The sequence below is a fragment of the Mirounga angustirostris genome, unplaced genomic scaffold, assembly GCF_029215605.1.
Source record: "Mirounga angustirostris isolate CCGP_5_RB_7025 unplaced genomic scaffold, mMirAng1.0.hap1 SCAF_7, whole genome shotgun sequence".
NCBI classification, from domain to species: domain Eukaryota; kingdom Metazoa; phylum Chordata; class Mammalia; order Carnivora; family Phocidae; genus Mirounga; species Mirounga angustirostris.
In genome coordinates, this window is record NW_026991715.1 from 40,932,271 (window position 1) to 40,950,672 (window position 18,402).

The 18,402-nt window shown below is 42.7% G+C and overlaps 1 protein-coding gene across 1 annotated transcript in view; it reads right to left on the reverse strand.

Annotated features, from left to right (window-relative positions):
* The window catches only part of JAKMIP2 (janus kinase and microtubule interacting protein 2), a 161,550-nt gene that overhangs the window by 58,354 nt on the left and 84,794 nt on the right, over positions 1-18,402 (reverse strand). The window contains exon 2 of the mRNA XM_054511997.2: positions 9,107-9,380. Coding sequence (XP_054367972.1) covers positions 9,107-9,235 — 129 coding nt within the window. The 5' untranslated portion in view covers positions 9,236-9,380. The remainder of the gene's footprint in view (positions 1-9,106; positions 9,381-18,402) is intronic.

Here is an 18,402-nt window from a genome sequence, read left to right on the forward strand (position 1 = left end):
CTCTAGTGAGTATCTTCTACCATGGGTGGGCAAACCATGACCCATGGAACAAATACTTTCCCGCCTCCATTTTTGTGAATAAAGTTTTATTGGAACACAGCCATGCTCTTCTATTTACATATTGCCTACAGCTGCTTTTATGCAACAATGGAGTTAAGCAGTCTCAGAGAGACTGGCCCACAAAGTCAAAAATATGCACTATTTTGCCCTCTACAGAAAAAGTTTGCTGATTTCTCTTCTAATAATACAGTTTTTGTGAAAAAAGAGGCCTTATTTTTCACTGATTTAGGAACTCTGATAATTTACTTTGCATCCACACCTTGGGAAAGTTAACTCTAACTCAAGTAATAGGAAATTAGCCATCATCAATTTCAGCAGCATGTATTTACATTAGGCATTTGCAACAGTATCATGACTATAGGGCTGTCAGGTAGCAAATTACTAAGGGAAATTTTATCAGTTCTTCTGGGAACGATAAAAAACTGGTAAAAATGGACAACAGATAAGGAATTCTGGGTTTACATTTTGATTTCACAGTCTGCTATATCTAAGAAAGTTGCTTTATCCTTCTGAGGCTCTTTGATTACACTTAAAAACTACCCATAATGGGATTATTCTTAGGGTTAAATTAGCTAATGCATGGAAGAGAACCTTGAGCTGTAAAGTACTATGAAATGCAAGGTAATATTATTACTGGATATAAGAGGAGATATTCATGACCCGAAATTATTTATGTCAAATTCTTGACAGGCACGTTAGACTGTTTCACTCTGTGATCCTGTCATTTCTCTCAAATTATAAGCACTGATCTTTTGCATATACACTGGAGATGAATGAAAAAGAAAAAAATGAAAATACAGATGTATGGAAAATATATCCCAGCCTGAAGATAAAAACAAATACAAACACTGGCCTTCTTGTCCATCACTTAAAGGAATCCACAGAACCCAAAGAAAATTCAAAGGCACTGATTGATTACATTTGGCATTTTTCATGTCTGCTTTTTTTGGTTGCCATGGAAACTGGCATTTTTGCAGGATTTCTAGGTATGACTTCTTTTTTAAGCTTGGGAGAAGTGTTTCACTACGAAGGAGACACAAAGGATGTGACTGACATTTGGGAAGGAAAAAAGCCAATTAAAATTTTTGTAGTAAAACTGTTTTCTGAAAATTATTTGCAGCTCAGATTATACCAGTAAGAAAATAGAATTTACTATCTTAATGTAAATCATACACAAAAATAGAAAGAACTACTCCTGACTAACAATGAAAAATATAAAGATAATACCTGAAGTGGAAAAAAATACTTAGTAGAAGAAAGAATCAATTTTGATAAGTGGAAATGTTTCTCTGAAACATTTCTGCTGGATCACATAATAGCGTTTATTGAGGGCTTACTGTGAGTTACACAGCTTTCTAATGGCTTCACAAACATCACCGCATTTACCCTTGGCAGCACTGTGATGTAGGTAGTATCTGTGCATCAGAATCTCAGATGAGAAAGGTGAGGACAAGTCTCTGCCCAAGCACAGCGTGAAGAAGGCTCCTTAGTGCCCAGCATGGGCCAGGAGCCGAGTTTGGGTCAGGTCCCAGGCCTCCCTGTGCACTTTTTAAAAAAATTTGTTAATTATTTTATTTTAATTAATTAATTTATTTATTTATTTTGGGGGGGAGAGAAAGCACGCGAGCACACACACTAGCTGGGGGAGGGGCAGAGGGAAAGGGAGAAGCAGACTCCCTGATGAGTGCGGAGCCTGACTCGGAGCTCTTGAGGTGCTCGATCTCACACCCTGAGATCATGACCTGACCCAAAACCAAGAGTCGGGCTCAACCAACTGAGCCACCCAGGTGCCCCCTCCCTGTTCATTCTGAAACCTCTGGCAAGCTGTTCACGTCCCCCAGCCTCCATTTTCTTATGTGTAAACTGGGATTGGGGGTCTCATTGTCATATGGTCATGGTGAGGGCTGACTTAGATAATGTATCAAAAGTCCTTCAGAAAGGCTGGAACACCTAGGAGATTAATAATTATTAATACATGGTTAAATAGTACAGTATCAATTTTGATGAATATTGGCAACATATTGATATTTTTATATCATGCAATGCTATATTAATGCCAAGGACGTAAGTGCAAGAACCCATATTATCTGGATAAGACTAACATGACTATTACTATATTATTAAGACCATAATAACTATTTTCCTAACAGAAACCTTGAAAACAAAGGTAAAATTGGGTCTCCTGAGGATATCTTGAGTTCCCTGGCATTGGTGGCATCTAATCTTAACTTGGAAGAAACTCAGATTATGTGTGTGCAGGAGTGGGGAGGGACAGGGTAAGGGGATGAACCCTAAACAGGGCTTCGAAAGATACAGATCCCAAATCCCTTCTCCCCTGTAGGTTTCACAGAAGAAAAAAATCACTAGGAAAATTTAATCCTACTGGGGAGGGCTTACACTGTGTCAGGAGGAACATTCATGACTATTACCCCATGAGGGCCTCACGTGATATTTTCCTTTCTAGTCTGGCCTTTGAAAGCCAGTGTAAATTCTGCCAAGATAAAGATGGTGATGTTTGAGCTTTAATGTGACCTTAGAAATCTAAGATGAAAAATTGGATGGCCTTGTCCAAGGTGAGGAAGTTGAGAGGTTATTTAGACAAGACAAGCTAACATATAAGCTTTGGTGTGCATTATGTGCACCGGACGTTCCGGGAGATCTAAACTCACAGTAGGCACGCAGGGAGTCTCATGGGCACTAAGTAACTCGCAATCAGGAGATATGAAGCTGCCACCATACGAAGGTTGTGTATAGGGGAAATTTTATACAATCTGCAGAGGTACCAAGGCTTCTATTTTCTCATTTCTTACTTTTAGACACAACGCTTCCTGAAAACAAAACCAAAGGTGCATAAAGCAAGAAATACTGCACCCCAAATTGGGACGCTGAAAATGGAGGCTCTGGAGTAGTCACTTGAGGACAAGGTTTGGCTGATTTTCTGGGAGTTCTAGAGGCAACAAGATACTCAGCATTACCCAGGTCATTTGGGAATTCCCATTTTGGCTCCTCTACTCGCTGTGTCACTGGGAGCATATCAGTTAAACGGTTAGAACTCATTTTCTTTCTCAGTGAAATTGGAATATAATTTGGAATACACAGTAGGCTCGCTGGGAGGACTAAAAGTGCTCTGCAGTCTGAGGGCTGTTCTAGGAGCGGAAACTCCTGTCCGGAGCTGACTCCTCCAGACCCTGCCACTCAGGCCTGCTGCTTTGCTGCCCCCAGCCTGGAGCCCTGTTGTCTGCTCCTCGGCCTCCAAGCCCTCTGTCACTGTGCCTGTGGGGTTCACCGAGACTGCAGGCTGCCTCTGCGGGAAAGTAGGAAGCCCTAGGGAATCAGTGGGTGGATTCCACATCTCACAGCAATCCCTAGTGAGCTCACACACCCCTGGGCAGCAGATCATGGCCTCACGCTGTCCAAAGGAGAGACAAACAGAGGAAAATACCAAAGCCTAATGGCTACAGTGCCGGTCCAAAAAAAAAGACAGACCTGGGTGGAAATCCTTTCTTTGCCCAAGCCCGGGCTTTTCCATCAAAATAAATACTGTAACAGTATTTATGCCATGTGGTTGTTGGGAAAGTTTTTAAACGGACACATGAAAATGTTTTCTACAAGTATTACTGAGTGTCTCCAGCATGCCAGGCAGCATTCAAAGCACGGAGGACGCCTTCCTTAGGGGATTCCTTAGGAAGACATGGTCTCTTACGCATAAGAAGCTTACATTTTACTGGGGACAGGCAGGGGGCAGTTAGGCAGTGGGCAATGCACAAGCAAATGAACAAAATCACTTCAGGCAGTACAGAGTTCTATGCCGAAGATAAGAGCAGGGTGATGTGATAGAGTAAATGGATGTCAGAGCGTTACCTGGACCAGGTGGTCAGAGTGGGGCTGACACCTGCGGGTCCTGAGAGCTGTCTCAGTGCCAGAAGACCTAGAGCACACGGTTGCCTTCCCTGACCAATCCCTACCATTTTGGAAGGACCATAGCACCTCCTTACTGCTCACTATCTATTCATTTTATAGATGGAAAAATGCAGGCTCAGAAATGACAAGTACACACGGCACTGAGGCCCCACTGTGTGTTCTCTCCTCTCCGCACCCTGGTTCCACCTTCTTGGGCGTTAAGCTTGGAGTTCAGTTAGAATGACCTACTTACCTGCTTATTCCTATCACTGCTTGGCAAATCTTTTAGACAAATTTCTATTCATTAGATGTTGATTATGTCTAGTCTTTTTGTTTCATTTCCCTGCAGTGGAAATGCAGACATTTAGGAGAGAAGGATTCAAGTATGTTCGTACCCCCACTCCCAACACTTTGTTTCTTCATTTGAAATTTGCTTAATAGTGGAGAGTAAACGGGGTGCCTGGGTGGCTCAGTTGTTAAGCATCTGCCTTCGGCTCAGGTCATGATCCCAGGGTCCTGGGATCGAGCCCCGCATCGGGCTCCCTGCTCAGCAGGAAGCCTGCTTCTCCCTCTCCCACTCCCCTTGCTTGTGTTCCCTCTCTCGCTGTGTCTCTCTCTCAAATAAAGAAATAAAATCTTTAAAAAAAAAAAAATAGTGGAGAGTAAACTTCTGATATGCTCTCTTCCTTTGCCTAAGGCTTCCAGTTTTTTCAAGACCTTCACATTTTTTTTTTAAGATTTTATTTATTTATTTGACAGAGAGAGACATAGCGAGAGAGGCAACACAAGCAGGGGGAGTGGGAGAGGGAGAAGCAGGCCTCCCGCAGAGCAGGGAGCCCGATGCGGGGCTCGATCCCAGGACCCTGAGATCATGGCCTGAGCCGAAGGCAGGCGCTTAACGACTGAGCCACCCAGGTGCCCCGACCTTCACATTTTTTAAGAGCGTAGGTAGTGCAAGACCTGAAAACAACCTAAGTCCATCAGTGGATGAATGGATAAAGAAAAAGTATACATATTACATACATACACATGTTATATAATATGTATATACTATGTACACACACACACACACAATGGAATATCATTAAGCCATTAGAAAGAAGGAAATCCTGCCACTAGCAACAACACAGATGGACCTTGAGAATATTTTGCTAGGTGAAATAAGTCAGAGACAGAAAAACAAATACCATGTGATCTCACTTATATGTAGAATCTAAAAAACTTGAACCCACAGATAGAGAGAAGAGATGGGTGGTTGTCAGAGGCAGAGGCAGGGAGCTAGGGGTAGGAGAAATGGGTGAAGGGGGTCAAAAGGGACAAACTTCTGGTTATAAGATAAATAAGTTCTGGGTATGTAATGTACAGCATGGTAACTAGAGTTAACAACACTGTATTGTATATTTTGAAGTTGTGAGGAGAGATCTTACAAGTTCTCATCAAAAGAAAAAAATTTATTAACTGTGAGAAATGGGTGTTGAGTCAACTTACTGTTGTAATCATTTTACAATATATACATGTGTCAAATCATTACATTGTACACCTAAAATGAATACAATATTATATATCAGTTGTATCTCAATAAGACTAGGGAAAATATATCAAAAAAGAAAACAAGAACGGGGCGCCTGGGTGGCTCAGTTGGTTAAGCGTCTGCCTTCGGCTCAGGTCATGATCCTGGAGTCCTGGGATCAAGTCCTGCATCGGGCTCCCTGCTCGGCAGGGAGTCTGCTTCTCCCTCTGACCCTCCCCCCTCTCATGTGCTCTCGCTCTCAAATAAATAAATAAAATCTTTAAAAAAAAAAAAAAGAAAACAAGAACATAGACTCTGAAGGAGAGGCAAAGGGATTCGAAGAACTAGCTCTGCTACCTCCTAACATGTGACTCTGGGTGAATTACTTTACTTCACTGAATCTTAGTTTCCTCATCTGTAAAATGGGGATAACAATGCCCACCTATAATTAAATCATATTTTTTAAAAAAAAGATTTTATTTATTTCTTTGAGAGAGAGAGAAAGAGCTTGAGTGGGGGAAGGGGCAAAAGGGGAAGGATAGGGACAAGCAGTCTCCACAGTGAGCACAGATCCTGCCATGGGGCTCGATCCCAGCACCCTGAGATCAGGACCTGAGCCGAAACCAAGAATTGGATGTTTAACCAACTGAGCCATCCAGGTGCCCCTTGAATCATAATACTTAACATGCCTGACACAAACTAACTGCTCAAGACCGACACACACATATACATCCATATGAAGTAGACACTGCTATTCTCCCATTTGACAGATGAGGAAAGGAAAACACCAAGGGATTTTTGTAACCTGCTCAGGGTCACTCAGGTGGTATGTGAAAGAGGTGAGATTATGTCAGGATGAAATGTGCTTATGATAGCATGTGACAGATAGTAAACATTCAATAAAGTGTAGCTATTTATATAATCAGTTTAAAGCATTTATGCCTCTGCTCTGTCGGCAGTGTGTTCTGTAAATGTCAAGGGGTGATGTGTCTTTCTGGAAAAATGAGTAATGCTCCATGGCTTCAAAGGTTTCCACTCTTTAACTAGCCCATTTCCCAATAGCTGAACTGTCATTTTATCATCATAGCCTAGGAGCCAAACCGAGAATATGAATTAACATCTTGGCATTGTTTATATTCTCTCTCTGAAAGCCTGGGCCTTTGGAAACACAATCATATTTATTTTAATAAAACTGCTTTATGACTTGCTTGCCCTCTAAATTCCCTTTGCTCTTTGGGGAAGGCTGCTGACAGGCAATGGGGCTTTGTTTTAGTCCCTGTGCTGGGATCATAATTAACTGCCACGGAGAGGGAGACGGGGGATAGTCAGCAGAGAGAAGGTTAAGGACAGTGCTTTTATGCATGAGACTGACTTTCAGGCTCTTGTCTGAGGAAGGGAAGATTATGCTTGACCTGCCACCTTAGAGACCAGGCCCTGGATAAACAGGCAGCCCAGTCCAGGCTCAAGAGTTACTTACCCCTTTTAAAAGGCTTGAATGTGTGGAAAATTGGCAGTGGTAGGGTCTGCAGGACCTCTGCCCTTCTGAAACCTCATGAGTCTGCTCTCTGTAAATCAGTGTCAGTTTATAGTTACCAGTCTCTAGACTGACAGGCTTCTCCCTATGAATGTAGTTTGTCATCCTGTCGTTACTACAGTTAAAGGAGTCTGCCTCCCTTGAAATGTGACGTTGCCCCAGGGAAAGTTAAAACCAATGAAATGTTCTTAGACCGTCAGACCTGGAAGGAATCTTAAGAGTGCTGTGTTTGCCAACACAGAACTACGTCCGTGGGGACTGCCTGGACCATCTGCTAGAATTCCAAGTCCTGGTCCTCACTACGCCTGCTTTATCAAAATCCGCGGACTGTGGGCCCAAAGGTCTCAATTTTAATTAAGTTCCCCCAGGTTATTCTAATGCACAGTGAGGCTTGAGAGCTACAGATATGGAGAAACAGATTCAGTCATCTGAATTACAGATCAAGATACTGAGACACTTCAATTTGTCCCCGAGGAGGGATAAACACAATGCCCTGGTCTTCTGACTCTCAAACAAATGTTTTTGTTTTGTTTTGTTTTGTTTGTTTGCTTTTATGATATCATATTCCTTTTAGCTTCATGGAAAAAGACTTCCTCCACAAATTTTACACTGGGGTCTGGTTATCCAAGGTTTATAAGGCTTAGCTGAGATAGGAGGCAAGGGGCACTGGGCGATCCAAGCTGTATTATTGCTGAAACCAGGAGAAATAGATTTTTGGGGAAATAAATGATTAAAATTTAATAGTAATGTCAAGGAAGAAGAGATAGATTAAAAAAAGAATAAGGATATTGGTTTTTGATTGACAGCTTCATCAGGAACATTTATTTTTGTTACTATTCAAAGAGTTATCTAAATAAGGCAACTTGGTGCTGACACGGCTGTCTCTGATTTGCAGAGAGCAAAAATGTCTTATGTGTGTCGGGTATTTGAAAATGCTTTCCTATCCATGACCCTATTTGATCCACATCACTCTGGAGAGGTAAGTGTTAGCATATCCAACTATGAGATGAGATTCAGAGACGTAAAGAGACTGCCCTAAGTCTAGTTAGTAACGACTAACATGCATATTAGGAAGCGTATTAGGAAGACTATTACTACGACTGTTTAGGAGTGTACCATGTGCCAGGAATCTCTCTGAGCACTTGATAGGAATTTTCTCATTTAATCATCACGACTGCTTTATATACTTGTCTAATTTGACCCTCATCACAGCTCTATGAGATAGTAACATGTTACTGATGAAGAAGCTAAGGTATAAGGGAATGAATCACCTTTCATTTGTTCCTCTACTCATTCAACAAACCCATGCTAAGCTTCTCAGTTCTAGACATTTATTTAAGCTCTAGGGATACTCTGCTTTCGTGGAGTTAACACTGGATGGTAGAAAAAAGCACTAAACAAGGAAATGGATAAATACATGAATCGCTATGAAATGAATCAAAATAGACTGTGGGAGTAACTGGACATGGCAGGTGTTGTGTCTTGGACACTGTGGCAGATGAAAGGTACTGGAGCTGACACCTGAAACAGGTATACAGCTGCCTGGGGGAAGAGGGGCAAAGGCCCTAAATGTGATCAGCGTATCTCTTGATCCAGCAAAGAGGATGGAACAGAGTCATGGGGGGGTTGGGGAAGCAGTGGGAGAGGAGTCAAAGACAGGAGGAAGAAACATCCTGTAGTGGTAGGGAAAATCCTTTGACTTTGAGAAAGGTAGGAAGCCACGGAGGGTTTGAGCAGGGCAGTGACCTGATGTGATGTACTTTAGAAAGCTTGCTCTGTACCAAAGCGGGGAGATCCCATAGAGGGCAGAGTGGAACTTGCCCAGGGTCATACAAGTGATGGGAGGTAGTGGGGGTGCAGGTTGTCTCAATGTTTAGCTCTGGCTTCCTGAGGAGGCACGCATCAGTCTCACCAGCATGTAATCCTCACCTTCCGCGAATCCTGTGCTCGAGTCCCTCCTGCCACACACAAGAGACTCTCCACAAGGACAGGAGTTGTTGCTCTCCATGGCAACTGGCAGAGAGGAGCCACTGGGGCAGACCAGCAGGCAGAGCTGGGCCAGAGCCGTTCTCAAGGCTGTGGCCCCAGGTGGCCTCACTCACCTTGGACTTCTCTTGATGCAGCTCTATCTGGATGTCTGTGAGCTTGGTCCTGAGGTCTTCATTGGCAGCTTGAAGGGCGACGATGAGCGCTTCGGGCTTCTCGCCCTTATTTCGCCCTTTCTTGGACATTGTTCCTTTCTAAAGGGAGTCTTGTTTTTGAATGCCTTTCAAACAGGTGCTGCCATGTTACTGCTTCTTATCGTGGGTGCGATATCTCAGCATCTACTGCGTGGTGCTCCTTGGTAAGCTCTCCTCAGCCGCTGCCCTGGAAGCCCTGGGGAGAGGCAGAGACGGCGATTACGGCTGTGGCAGGGACCTGGGCCAAGGGCCAGGCAGGGTCTCTCAGCCTGAGCTACCTGTATGAGCCTGCTCCCGAGGGCTCCTGCCCCCAGATCCTCCCATCCACTTGGCACATGAATTTAGAGCCATCTTTCGAAAGACGTGGTCTGGTCCTCCAATGCCCTGCTCAAAATCCTCCAAAGACCTATGAGTATTTGAGTGTATTTTTCACATCTCAGAGTGCTTTTTATGTCTGAAACTGCCCATTCCCCTATCTTATCTCCTCCATTTCACTCACTTACTCTCCAGCCCTAAGAAATCCCCTTTTTGGGGTGCCTGGGGTGGCTCAGTCAGTTAAGCGTGTGACTCTTGATTTCCACTCAGGTTATGATCTCAAAGTTGTGAGATTGAGCCCCGCTGCTGCATCGGGCTCCACGCTGGGCATGGAGCCTGCTTAAGATTCTATTTCTCCCTCTCTCTCTGCTCCCCTCCCCCCCCTTTAGCTCTCTCTAAAAACAAACAAAAAAAATGCTTTTTATTTTTTTTTAAGCAGGCTCCATGCCCAGTGTGGGGCTTGAACTCACAACCCTGAGATCAAGACCAGAGCTGAGATCAAGACCAGAGCTGAGATCAAGGGTCAGTGGCTTAACTGACTGAGCCACCCAGGCACTCCAGAAGTGCCCTTTAATTTTCTGATTCTTGCTCTCTTCCCATAAAGACTTTCCCTACCCTGTTCATTTCTCTCCATGCTCTCCCCAGCCTCCTCACAAGTCCTCCCTTGTGTTCTCATCCTCACAGCCTCACACACATACAGCTTAGTTTGGCTAACTTTTATGCCTCCTTCAGGTCTCAGCTTCCATATCAGTTCTTCCTGGAAACACCTCTAGATTATTATGTGCCCTCATTATTTAATGGTGATCACAGCTCCATGAATCTGTAAACTTTGTGAGGGCAGGAATGCATTAATCCTATTTAAAACTTGCTTCTCAGAATCCATCATAAGACCTGCCACATACCAGGTAGTCAACTGGTATTTGTGAAAGGAAGTCAACTATGTAATGACTTCATGTCGCCCCATAGAGAGCCCCCAGTTTAAGAAAATTCTATATATAAAGACCTAGAATCATACAATGGATAAACTAATAGAGGGGGGGATTAATTATACTGGGTTAATTGAGTGACTCATTTATTCATTCAGTCAATATTGTTAGAGTTCCTTCTTTATGCTGTGGTAGGTACACCATGTTGAAATTGAAAGTAAGAGTCCCAAGACAAACAAAACTTTTATATCTATCTATCTATCTATCTATCTATCTATCTATCTATCTATCTATCATCTATCTACCATCTATCTTCATCATTATCATAATCATCACCATCACCTATCTGATAACTGCCTTTAAAAAAATAAACACTAGTTGTTTCAGAAGTATAGACAAGGACTCCTCCCTCCAATGAGGTGACTAAAGAATCTCCTTGAAGAAGGCGGCATTTCCTGGAACTTAAGGAGGAGGATGTTAACAGATGTAGAAACAGATGAGGCATCCTAAGTGAATGAAATGGCAGGTGCTGAGATACAGAAAAAAAGAAAATCACAGCAAGTATTTTGTGGGGAAAAGGATGGCCTGCTCAATTAACCCAGAGTATGGTTGATGGGCAGTAATGCTGGAGAGGTTGCCTGGAAATGACAGATTGTGGAGGACCTGGAACACCAACCTTAAGATTTTGGAATCTTTTTTTTTTTTTTTTCAGTAAGCAATGGGTAAGCTGCTGAAGTTCTTGGCAGGTGGATACCCTAATGGGAAATGCTTTGGTGTGGTTATTCTGGTGGCAGAGTGGGGAGAAACTGGGAGTGGGGAGACTGCATAGAAGGCTAGTGAACTTGCCAAGGTGAAAGATGATGCAGCCCTAAACAGAACAGTATCAACGAGAGAGGGAAAAAAAAGGGATGTGTCTTGATTTACAAATTCTTAAATGCGTCACAGGAATGAGGAGATCAGAAAAATATGGATATTAAATTGTGAAAGTCAATGGGAAAAACATAACAAGATACTAGAGAAAGTTTCTCACACAACCTTTCAGAAAATTGGGTATTGTGTACATGGAGGTGCTTCGGTCCAAAACTAAGGGGAATTCCTACTGGTCACCCATATGTTCCAGCAGCTGCTGTTCTCTCAAGCCCCCTGGTATTCAGCCTAGAGGACCATGCTGGGATCCTGGGCTTTCTGCCATCCCCACATGAGCACTGGGGCCATGCCCTTTGCAGTGTGACCCTAGGGAAAGGGATAGGAAGAGGTTAGGAGGTAGCGAGGACCAGTCTGTCTCTAGAAGTCATGGAACTGTCCACCATATTCTACCCTAAGCTAGATGTTGGAGTCCTTCTTCATGCTTATTTTGCAAATGTCGCCAAATCATTGAAGTGTATAGCTGAGAGATGTTAAAGGGGCTACCATTCTTTACTTTTAGAATTGAAATGAATTAACAAGCATTTATTGGATTTTTATGATGAATACTACTAGGCACAAAGATAAATAAGACAGTATTTAATTTCAAGCACGTGTTAGGGGAGTGAACTCACATGTTTTTGTTTAACAGGTTTCTCTTCCTCTAGCTGAGCTCTAAACATTGCTGGTCCCCTGGGTTCCCCAAAGTTATCACCAATGACACCACCAATAGGGTTATGACTCCCCATTTTATATCCATAGCCCTGACCACTCTCTAAACCCCGACTCACATATTCAACATCTTACTTACCAAATCTACTTGGATATCTGACTGGTGGATCAAACCTAACCTAACTAACATGGATGTCTTTATTACTAGCCCCTCAGAGCTTCATTCCCTCCAGGTTTTTCCATATCAATAAATGCACCACCATGGGCCCAGTTGTTCCAGATCTAAGCTTAGAAGCCCTCCTTTCTTCTTGTATCCATCATTCCTCTTCTCTAGTCCACCAGGGGTCCTGTTTGTTTTTCCTATAAAATATAATTCCCTTTGGTCAACTTCTCTCAACCCCCTACAGTGTTCTCAGAACATGGAGAAAGGAGGAATTTGAGAAAAACTTCAGTCACTTCATAGCCTTATGGTCTTCCTTTCTGACTAGAGATACAGGAATGACAGAGAAAGAGCTTGAGAAGTACTGGGAGTCATAAATTTGCCAGATGCATTTAGAGAAGGTTGTGAACAGGGAGAAGACAAACTGGGTTAGATTGCAGAGGTTCCTGCATGACTGATGGTTAGATTTCATTGATAATGATTCCATTTCATTATGTAGAAACAAAGCATTTGAATATAAGTGTAATAATAAGAGCTCAGAGTGACTGACTGCTTTGAGCTAGACATTGGACTAAGCACTTTGACATACTGCTCTCATTTCGTCCTCCCTAAAAATAGGGGGAAACGATTCACAGAAAGATGAATTAACTTAACTAAAATGACTGAGTCATAGGGAGTGAGGCCTTCATGCAAGACTGGGACCCAGGCTATGATGCCCTGGGTTGCACTGCCTCATGTTTGCATTTTAGAGAGGTAGCTCAGGCAGTGTGATGGACGGTGAGTTCCCAGGGAAGGTCACACAGGAAGCAGGAAATCAGGCTGCTCACTGGTCCAGGTGAGTGGAAGACAGCCCTGAATCTACCCATGGCCATGGGGATGAAAAAGGACATAGTAACTCTGACACATGGAGACTTTGATGGAAACATGTCTTCCTTTTAAACATTATTACTGGCTTGAACATTCTTCTCTGCCATGGTAAATAATGAGTACCAGCTTTCTGGTAATGCTTGCAGCAGAAACGTGCACTGCCATAGTCATATTTTACATTCTAATCTATAATCCTTTCCCCCAAAATATAATACTATGTGCCTGACTTCCTGCATTTTTTTTGTCCAGGAATTATTTTTCACTTAGTCCCATAAGGGCTAGGGAAAAGAAGAGGGTTAAAAAACTAGAAACAGGGGCGCCTGGGTGGCTCAGTCGTTGAGCATCTGCCTTCAGATCAGGTCACGATCCCAGGGTCCTGGGATCAAGCCCCATATCAGGCTGCCTACTCAGCAGGGAGCCTGCTTCTCCCTCTCCCACTCCCCCTGCTTGTGTTCCTTCTCTCTCTGTGTCTCTGTCAAATAAATAAATAAATAAATAAAATCTTTAAAAAAAAACTAGAAACCTGTCCGACAGAAAAAAGCATCACAGAAAGTTACTGATAGAGTCAGCTTATGGATACGGTAAGGTGAGCATCAGTTCATAAGGATGATCCCATACATCCTCGTGGTGAAGGGGAACTTTGTGAAGCCTTTTCCAGTTGTGATGGGTATCTGGCAATCTCATGATTCTCGTGTATAATTTTACTACAGTGCTTCTGTCATCCTGTGCTGCCTCCCCCCAACCCCGCTTTTTGGATAGCTTTACTGAGATATAATTCACATATAAAATTTACCCTTTAAAAGTGTATTAATTCAGTGGTGCTAGCATATTCTCAATATTGAGCAATCATCACCACAATGAATTTCAGAACTTTTTATCACCCCCCAAAAAAACCCTATACCTGTTAGCAGTCATTCCCTATTCCTCACCAAACTCTCTCAGCCCCAGGCAATCACTAATCTATGGATTTGCTTATCCTGAACATTTTCTATCAAATGGAATCATACAATATATAACTGGCTTCTTCCACTATAGCATAACATTGTCAAGGTTCATTCATATTATAGCATACAGATATTTCATTTCTTTTCACTGCTGCATAATATTCCACTGTATGGCTAAAACTGCATTTCATTTATCCAGCCATCAGCTGAAGGACAAGTGCTGCCTCTGCTTAAGTAGCCTGAGGCAAGGCTTTCAAAGAAGCTGCCAGCCAGACCAAAGACCTCTATGCAGGCAAAAGGTCTCACTGTGCATTCGTGAACCTGACACAGCACAAAAAAAAAAAAAAGCCTTTTTTTGAGAGACAGAGAAAGCACAAAGGAGGGCATGAAGATATAACTGCAAGCAGGGGGAATGTTTCTGGACCACCTTAGGAGCCTGTGTCAATGATAACATCTGACCCAGTACATGATCTGGATCCAGGAGGAATAGAAGCCTTGTTCAACTAAGGGCCAATCCTTGAGGTTAAGAGATAACCTCTTGGGAATCCTTGCCTTTTAAAACATGGATCAGGGGTGCCTGGGTGGCTCAGTCGTTAAGCGTCTCCCTTCGGCTCAGGTCATGATCCCAGAGTCCTGGGATCGAGCCCCGCATCGGGCTCCCTGCTCGGCAGGAAGCCTGCTTCTCCCTCTCCCCTCCCCCTGCTTGTGTTCCCTCTCTCACTCTGTCTCTCTCTGTCAAATAAATAAATAAAATCTTTAAAAAAAAATAAAATAAATAAAATAAAACATGGATCATTGTTTGAGAGTAAACCTTAATACAGAAGTGGATTATCAAAGGAAGAATTACAGTCATCATTCATTCATTCACTCACTCATTCAAATAGACATTTAGAAGAAATATAATGTAGTATTTGGGAGTAGAGCTTACCAAATCTTTGGTCTGGTTGTGCTAAAATCTCCTGGAAAGTTTTAGCGATTCTAGAGCTCCATCTCTTTAGATTTTGATGTAGTAGTTGACAGGTGATTTTGATGCCAGACCATTTTTGAGAATTTCTGGTTAAGAGTATGGGCTATGGGTCAGATAGACTTGAGTTTAAGTCCCACCTCTGCAGTAGATCATGTGGATCATGGATAAATTGCTTAATTCTCTAGGCCTCAATATTCCTCATCTCTGAAATGGGGAAGAGGGGAAGGGAGATATATAGGACTATGGCATTGGACTATTTGACAATTAAATGAAAATGTGTAAGTGATAGTAGTCTCACATAGTTCATGACAAACAGTTACCTCTTATTAAGAGCTCTCTATTTCTACTATTGGCTAAGGTGGTGGAAACAAAATAGCCTCTAAGTGCTGTCCTCAAGATGCTTAAATTGAGTAAGAATGATGGCAGATATGCAAAAAATAATAATTCAAGAGTCACACTATGAACAAAGCTATTCTTTTTTTTTTTTTTTAAAGATTTTATTTATTTATTTGAGAGAGAGAGAATGAGACAGAGCGAGTACATGAGAGGGGGGAGGGTCAGAGGAGAAGCAGACTCCCCGCCAAGCAGAGAGCCCGATGCGGGACTCGATCCAGGGACTCCAGGATCATGACCTGAGCTGAAGGCAGTCGCTCAACCAACTGAGCCACCCAGGCGCCCTGAACAAAGCTATTCTTATTCTTGGTTGTCAATAGACTCATTTACACACTGACACAAAACCCGAGAGAGGGAAACCACACAATTCTTTGTCAGAAGTATGGCCATGTATTTGGCTAAGAATGTGGCCACTATTTATTGAGCTCTGTTCTTGGCTTTTCATAGACGTAAAAAAAATCTAAGCATCATTCCTACCCTCCAGTGGCTTCCAGCCTATAAAAGGAGACAGGTGTGTATAAAGAGAAAACGAATTCTAGAAAGCTGTGAATGATACAGTCAGTAAATGCTGGGGTAGTGCCTTCGTTTGGACTAAGGAAGACAAAGACTTGTTAGAGAAGGTGTCATGTGAGCTGAGCCTGAATGAGGCTGGGTACCTTACTGGGTTCTTACTCTGTGCCAGGCACTGTGCTAAGGTACACTAACGTTAGGTCCATTAACTCACTGAACTGTTTCAATTCACCCTTTCAGATATTTACTCTTACTATTTCTTAGGGAACTGAGGATCAGAAAGGTTAATTAACTTGAGAAAAATTACACAGCTAAGAAATAGCAGAGCTGCAACTCAAATACACATCTGTCAGTCCCCAAAGTTGCTTCTTCTTCTTCTTCTTCTTTTTTTTTTTTTTTAAAGATTTTATTTATTTATTTGACAGAGAGAGACACAGTGAGAGCAGGATCACAAGCAGGGGGAGAGGGAGGGGGAGAAACAGGCTTCCCGCGGAGCAGGGAGCCCGACGCGGGGCTCGATCCCAGGACCCTGGGATCATGACCTGAGCCGAAGGCAGACGCTTAACGACTGAGCCACCCAGGCGCCCCTCTTCTTCTTCTTTTTGAGAGAGAGAGAGCATGCACATGCATGGGCGTGGGGGAGGGGTTGAGGGAGAGGGAGAAAGAGAACCCAAGCAGACTCCACACCCAGCATGAGCCAACGCGGGGGCTGGATCTCACAACCCTGAGATCATGACCCAAGCGGAAATCAAATAGGACGCCCCTTTCCAAAGCTTCTTAACACTTACATTAACACTTTCTTGAAAGACAGGCAGGGTTTAGCTCTGGTTGTAAGTAGGCTAAAGAGATGGCAAATGTATTGTGCAAATGTCAGCTGGGGGCTTACAAAATAGAATGGTAGAATGCAGTGGTTAAAAGATTGGACTCTGAAATCAGAGAAACTGGCTTTGAATCAACCTTCTTAGCTGTAGATTCTTAAGAAATTAAACTCTCTAAGGTTCTGTTTCTTTACTATAATATGGGGAAAGGAATATATTTATTGCAGTGAGCTCTTCCAAGGAATAAATGAGCTAAAGTGTGTCAAATGATTAGTAAATTATTATTATCATCATCATTAACATGGTTATTATTTTTCTATTATTTTTCTATTTTTCTACCTATCCACAAAAAGCCAGCTTTGATTTTAAGAGAAGAAGAAATGCATTTATCACCTATTCATGTTAAAAAGACAGGCCAGGAAAAGCCCAGAGATCTCAGAAGACTAATGGAATTCATGTTTATGCTTTTGGGACAATGGGACTTGCGTTGACAGGATCAGTACACCCAGGAGTCTTGGTTTTGTCATTGGTTCTGCCCTAAGCTATAAACTGAATAAAGTCATTATTAATCTTGGAGGTTCCAATAAGGCTGTTGCCTTGGAGTCATGATTTGCAAAGCAACTGTAATACAAAAGGGCTAAAGTTCATATGTGAACTTTTAGCTTCACCACTTCTCTGTGATTAATATTTGGGTATGTCCACTCTACCAAAGCCTTGGGAGTTTTTTCCAGCCATTTCCCCCTTTTTTTCTAAAGACAATGCTTTGAGTCAAACGTTGTTAGTCTGTAAAATGAATGAATTAAACTGCTTGCTTGATTCCCAGTGATCTGGCAGAGATATATTAACACTTCTTAAACCTTTCTCTATGCAGGCAGAAAGTCTCACTGTGCACCCATGAACCGGACACAGCAATTTGATATAAAGGATGGGGGCTGATGTTTAAGCCACTCTAACCCAGGAGTCCTAGTTTCCCTAGATAAAGGGAATGTGGTGCTGTGGCTACAGGGGGGTCAGAAGACTTTTTACCCATTACACATCTCTTAGAAGAAAATGGATCTGAAAGGCTGACATTCTGCATGGTACCAATTATGCATCTTCAGGATTGTAGGGTGCCAGGCGTATATGTCTTCCTATGTTTGTTTTTCTCTCTCTCCCTCATCTTCCACTGAAATGCCCTTTTTATCAACTAATAATAGTAGCAATTATTATTATTATTATAAATTATTTAAAGTTTTATTAAGTTTTTCATATGAAAGAATGCTAAATAAAACCCTAAACCTGGGCCTCCTGGATGGCTCAGTCGGTTAAGCGTCTGCCTTCGGCTTCGATCATGATCCTAGAGTCCTGGGATGGAGCCCCAAGCTGGGCTCCCTGCTCGGCGGAGAGTCTGCTTCTCCCTCTCCCTCTGCTCTTCCCTCCACCACCGTCCCTGCTCGTACTCTCTCTCTCTCAAAAAAACAAAACCAAAAAACCCCAAACTTATTACTCCCAATGAATGCGTTTTTTTGATCTCAGGTTTAAAATTTCACATCAGAAATATACTTCATAATGTGTAGAATAAGAGACTGCTCTCAACACACATACAAGAGACATCTAACCTCTTTAAGGGGGCTTCTTAGGAAGGCTTGGTAGAAGTGATGTCAAATTTGGGATCCAATGCAAGTAGGATTCATGCAGAACTGCTCTATTCTGCAAACCCTTGGCTTTGCTCATGCATGCCTTTCCCTCTGTCAACATCCTGGT